The 4,994-nt window shown below is 31.2% G+C and overlaps 1 protein-coding gene across 1 annotated transcript; it reads right to left on the bottom strand.

Moving 5' to 3' along the window:
* Positions 1-270: 270 nt before the first annotated feature.
* Positions 271-2,819, bottom strand: LOC105050337 (tetraspanin-8). Its single transcript, XM_019852288.3, has 2 exons — positions 2,015-2,819; positions 271-749 (listed from the first exon to the last, which is right to left on the bottom strand). Exons 1-2 carry the CDS (start codon positions 2,513-2,515, stop codon positions 402-404), a joined length of 849 nt encoding a protein of 282 aa, XP_019707847.1. The 5' UTR covers positions 2,516-2,819; the 3' UTR covers positions 271-401.
* Positions 2,820-4,994: the final 2,175 nt, after the last annotated feature.

Here is a 4,994-nt window from a genome sequence, read left to right as displayed (position 1 = left end):
AAGCTTCAAGTGGGTAACAAATTGTAGATTTGGCGAGTTACACCTCTCTTCCTAGCACATATTTTCATTAAATGTTTCAGGTTCAACTCGAATTATGATGTTCTCACAGCACTTTTTTTTTTTGGTGAAAATGAAAGAAAAATTTCCTATATTCAACGACCATATATATATATATATATATCAAAAAATATATGGGAAATGTTAAAATTCATAAAGAAACATTTTCGAAGTTCTTAATCAAGAAGCACATACACCTTTTATGTGCTCATGTATAACTCGCATTGGGGGCGTTAATAGATTGAAGTCTTGCATCAATGAATCTATATACAAACAAGAATTAGAAAACCAGAAGCACAATTGCGTCCATAGATAGAGCTATAGAAGAAAAATAAATATATCATCTAAGCCCATTCAACTTGGCGATATGCATATGGCCCCGTATAATAATAAATACTGCGGTACTTTTTACGATTCCTATTATTTTGCAAGGCACAACAGCCAACAGAATAGACAATGTTGAGGAAGACGAGGAGGGCAAAGTTGAAGATAGCAGACTGCTTCCATTTATCTTTAATAGTTTGGAGCACTCCTGCCTTGCATGAATTACAATTGTAGCACAAGGTTTGTTGATCATTGCTCCACATCTTACAGTCAGTCTCTTCCGATTTAAGCCCAGATTTTGGGACTGTCCAATACGTAGCATTCTCATATGTATATCCACAGTATGTTGGTGGTTTACAGCAGCCAGACTACAACATAAAATTGATACACAATAACCACCACCAACATCACCATACAGCCCAAAGATATTGACTCACTTTAAATAATAAAAATGTCAACTGTAGCATGTGAATGTACAAAAATTTGTACAGTTACATTATAAAGATACATGCCAGTGTAGTTTCCTACTAATTGTTAAGACTGTTATACATAAGTACATATGCACAGCTTTGATATATTCCCAAAAAAAAAAAAAGTTAAGTCCAGAAAAGGAAGTGAAAAATTATGCCCTTTGTCACAACTGTGCTTTGGATCTACTGATATTCCTAAAAAGCTAATTCCAATGAGGAATAAGGGTGTATATAAAAAAGTTAAGCATATATATATATTTGTCCCTCCTATCTAGACTAGTGCAGTGAATTGCAGTGAATCCTAAAAACACTAGGTACCATCTAAGAAGATAAGTCAAACACTAATTTAACTCAATGTTGTTATATAGATGCTGTCAATCATATAGATAGCACTTCACTGCTGCATGGAGTTGGGTCAAAATTTATGATAGGCTTGTTATACATGGCTGGTTATGTTCACGAGATCAACAAGCACAATAATACAAATATTCTCTCAAAAAATAATAATATAAACTATGTATAACGTAGTCAATGATGATCCAAGCCGTCTGCATTGGGTATTAGTAGAAATTTCTTGAATTTCAATAATGCACTTCATATTCGCATGTTGCATGCCTGTTTATAAATATATTATATTTTTAATTTAGAGATAAGATATCAGGTTAAAGTTAGATAGGATTTATAATTTGTCAAAAAAGACCAATGATATTTGGTCCCAGTTAGATGAAATAAGTAGCTTATAGTTATGACAAAGAATAGATAATATTATAAATATTTTAGTTAGTGAATTACTATTTTCATTAGAACATATTGTTCGAGAGAAAGAATTAAATTAAAAAATAAAGCTTTAGATTTATTACAGACTTATTGGATATTCAATTATGGATATGAATTGAAAGAGTATATCGGATAAGGAAAATCCAAAATATCCTTAATTGTCTTGCTGATTTTGTATTTGAATATTGCTTGGATCTAACCTAAACCCAACAAATCCACACTCTCTAGTTATGGACAATCCTAGTCTTCCAATACATCCAACAGTATAATCAAAAAAAAAAAAAAAAAAATCCAAAACAAATCTAATAGGATATACATACTAATGCACATTTTTTCGAATAAAAAATATTTTTATCAATCTAAAAAATGTAATGTCAAGAACTTACCTGTAAGGGGGAGAGGTATTGCTTGTAAAACTCATCAGCCTTCAATCCCATTTCAGTTTGAAACCCCCCGCACACCTTAGCATCGTTCAAGCAGGTTTGAATATCTTTCCAAGTGTGGTATTCCCCCATCTTTTTTCGGAGCCAATTTGAGTGACCCTCAAGACTATACTCCTTGTAACTTGTCCCTATCGCTTGCCCTATGCCTTTATTCGTGACCATGAAAGTAAACATAGTGAAGCCAAGCATCCCAAGAATGAACATAAACATCACAAAAAGATAGATCCACAAAAGTAAGGATACATAACAACATGAGCCGACCATGCCGAACAATGAAACTACCATTAGAAATATGCCAAAGGAGAGGATAGGTAGTTGGAGAAATTTTCCACACTCCGCAGATGAGATGAGTTTAAACCATAAACCGATGCCGATGATTAGGAAAGAGATAAAAAAGGTTACAAAGTTCAGGAGGCCTAAAAGGCTATTGCTGAATTTAACCATTGTTAAACAATAATATACCCTTCTATATTATCAAGAAAAAATGATCCAAAGAATACATCAAAGGATAAGGTTTAGAAGGAAGAAAGCAAGAGATATGGAAGAAGAGGAGATGATAAGAATCTTTCAACTATTTCTCTCTCTCAAATTTGGATGATGGATAGAAAACAAGGAAAACAGTGAAAAGAAAAAAAAAAAAAAAAAAAAAGGAGAATTAGGAGATCGATATACCATACGGCATGGAATCTATGTAGATTTTCTTCTGGAGCACACAGTACAAATGTTGATGGTGTTTCCATAAAACATGGGAATAACAAAAAGGAAAGAGAATTAGGATTTGGAAAAACTGTTAGAGTGTTATGGGTTATGATAAAACAAGCTGTGGCTTGGCTTGAATTTCTAAAACGGTTGACAACTATTGGAGTAGGTGGTGGGTAGGTTGGACTACTTCGTAATTGTATTTATCATGTTTGCATTACTTTTAATAGAATTCTCCAAAAAAATTGCAATCAAATTTGATTATAAATGGATTAGAGATGAATTTCACCCTCCAATCCATTGGATAGTTGTAGATTAAAACAAAATTTTAAAATTTATTTTCCAAATTCTAAATTAGTGTTTATATATGTGATGAGCCATCACTTTGCTTAGTAGATGGTAAGGATGATTATGTAAGCCGCACAAGGAGTGTATGAAAATATTTTAATTTTGAGGAAAGGCCATGAGAATATGAACTCCAACATGTTTTTTTTTTTTTTTTTGCCTATCTGGACACCACAAACAGACCATCCTAGATCAAGTTTCCCAATTTCTTGAAGAGAAAGGTAACGTGCATAGAGAAAAATGAATGCAATCCAATGGCTGTAAACCAAAAAGTCCTTAAAAATTATAATCTAAGGTGCCTTCTAAAAGGATGATTTCCAGTATCCTATCTATTTTAAATTTTATGAGCCAAAAAATATGTTCTCTCCATCACTAATTTCCTCCCAAAATCCACACCATATTGTATATTCGATAGATAACTTAACTTACAACTTAAATTGGCTCTTTTTACAATTGCATAATCTATACATATATATTCAGCTTTAAGCATGCTTTTAACACTGTCATGTCTCTACCTTTTTTTTCCAGAAAGATGTTTCTGCACAAATTAAAAAAATCCTAATCTATGGATTAGTTGTTAGGTTAAAAACAGTAAAAGCAATTCCAGTTCCAGCCACCTCTATTTATGACCAGATCCAGCATCCAATAACATTTAGAAATGGTGCCTTTTTGTTATTGGTTAACAAGTTGTATGATCACCAAAAACTCTTTTACAGAAAGTTGCAGAAAGAACTTATATTTATGTTCCTATATTAATAATAAAGATTTTATAAAAATATAATTATTTATAATTAAATAATATGCCTACATGATGGCCATGGATTTTTCCCCTTGTCATCATGCAGCTGATTTCGGGATGAAGCAAGGATCCAATGTTATTTTGATTTTCTTTTGGCGGGATGCAAATACAAAGTCATATATATATATATATATATATATAAGGGGAGCATAATTATATTAAGTTTTCTATGGTTTTATTATACTTATGCTCTCTAGCCATTATAAACCATTACAAAATTATTATGAATTGATATGACGTTACAAAATTATTATGAATTGATATGACGGCAAAAGACATAATTTTTATATGTTTAAACAGATATATTGATATGAATGGTAGTTATAAGAAAATGTAATGGTTTAAACAATAAATAATGGTACTTATATATCTTCGTGTAAAAAGATGCTCCAAAACTTTTTAATTTTAGTATTAAAGCTTAATAAATATGATAAATATACGATAAAAGAAAAAATAGATAGTCATTGACTAGCAAATTGTAGATTTAAATCATAAGCGGAAGGAGGGATGCAAGGAAAAAAAGATGATAAAATAAATAAAATTTACTATTAAGAAAATAAAAAATATGATTATTATTGATCTAAATAATGGAGAACCGATCTACCCTTAAAGAGATGATGGAAGACATCATTGCCTTCGATTGGACTATCCAATGATAACTTTTTTTGAATTCAAATTTGAAATGATCCTAATTACCTTAGTGGCTTAGGTTTTTGATTGGCAAGCCAAAAGAATAGAGCAACACTTAAGCAATAATCTTATTGATTCAAACATACATACTCTACATGCGGGATCCACAATTTATTATATATAACTAGAACATAACTTATGTTGACAGATAATATTTGTTGTGATGATAAACCTAAGAGGAAGGGTATTATGAGGGGCCATGTACGGGATCAAGAATGGTGGTTAGGTGCAACCCCTAGTTTTTTAAAAAAATCATATATATAAATTTTTTGAAAACTCTCCGTCACTAGACTCGTTGTGAGGCTAATCATATCATCTTTATAACATATTATCAAATAAGAGAGAAGCATACCATTTCAATTTTTTTCTATCAAATTTTATAATTAAAAT

This window comes from Elaeis guineensis, chromosome 8, assembly GCF_000442705.2.
Source record: "Elaeis guineensis isolate ETL-2024a chromosome 8, EG11, whole genome shotgun sequence".
NCBI lineage: Eukaryota > Viridiplantae > Streptophyta > Magnoliopsida > Arecales > Arecaceae > Elaeis > Elaeis guineensis.
Note: the sequence above shows the minus strand (reverse complement) of the source record. Positions and strands in the feature narration are given on the sequence as shown.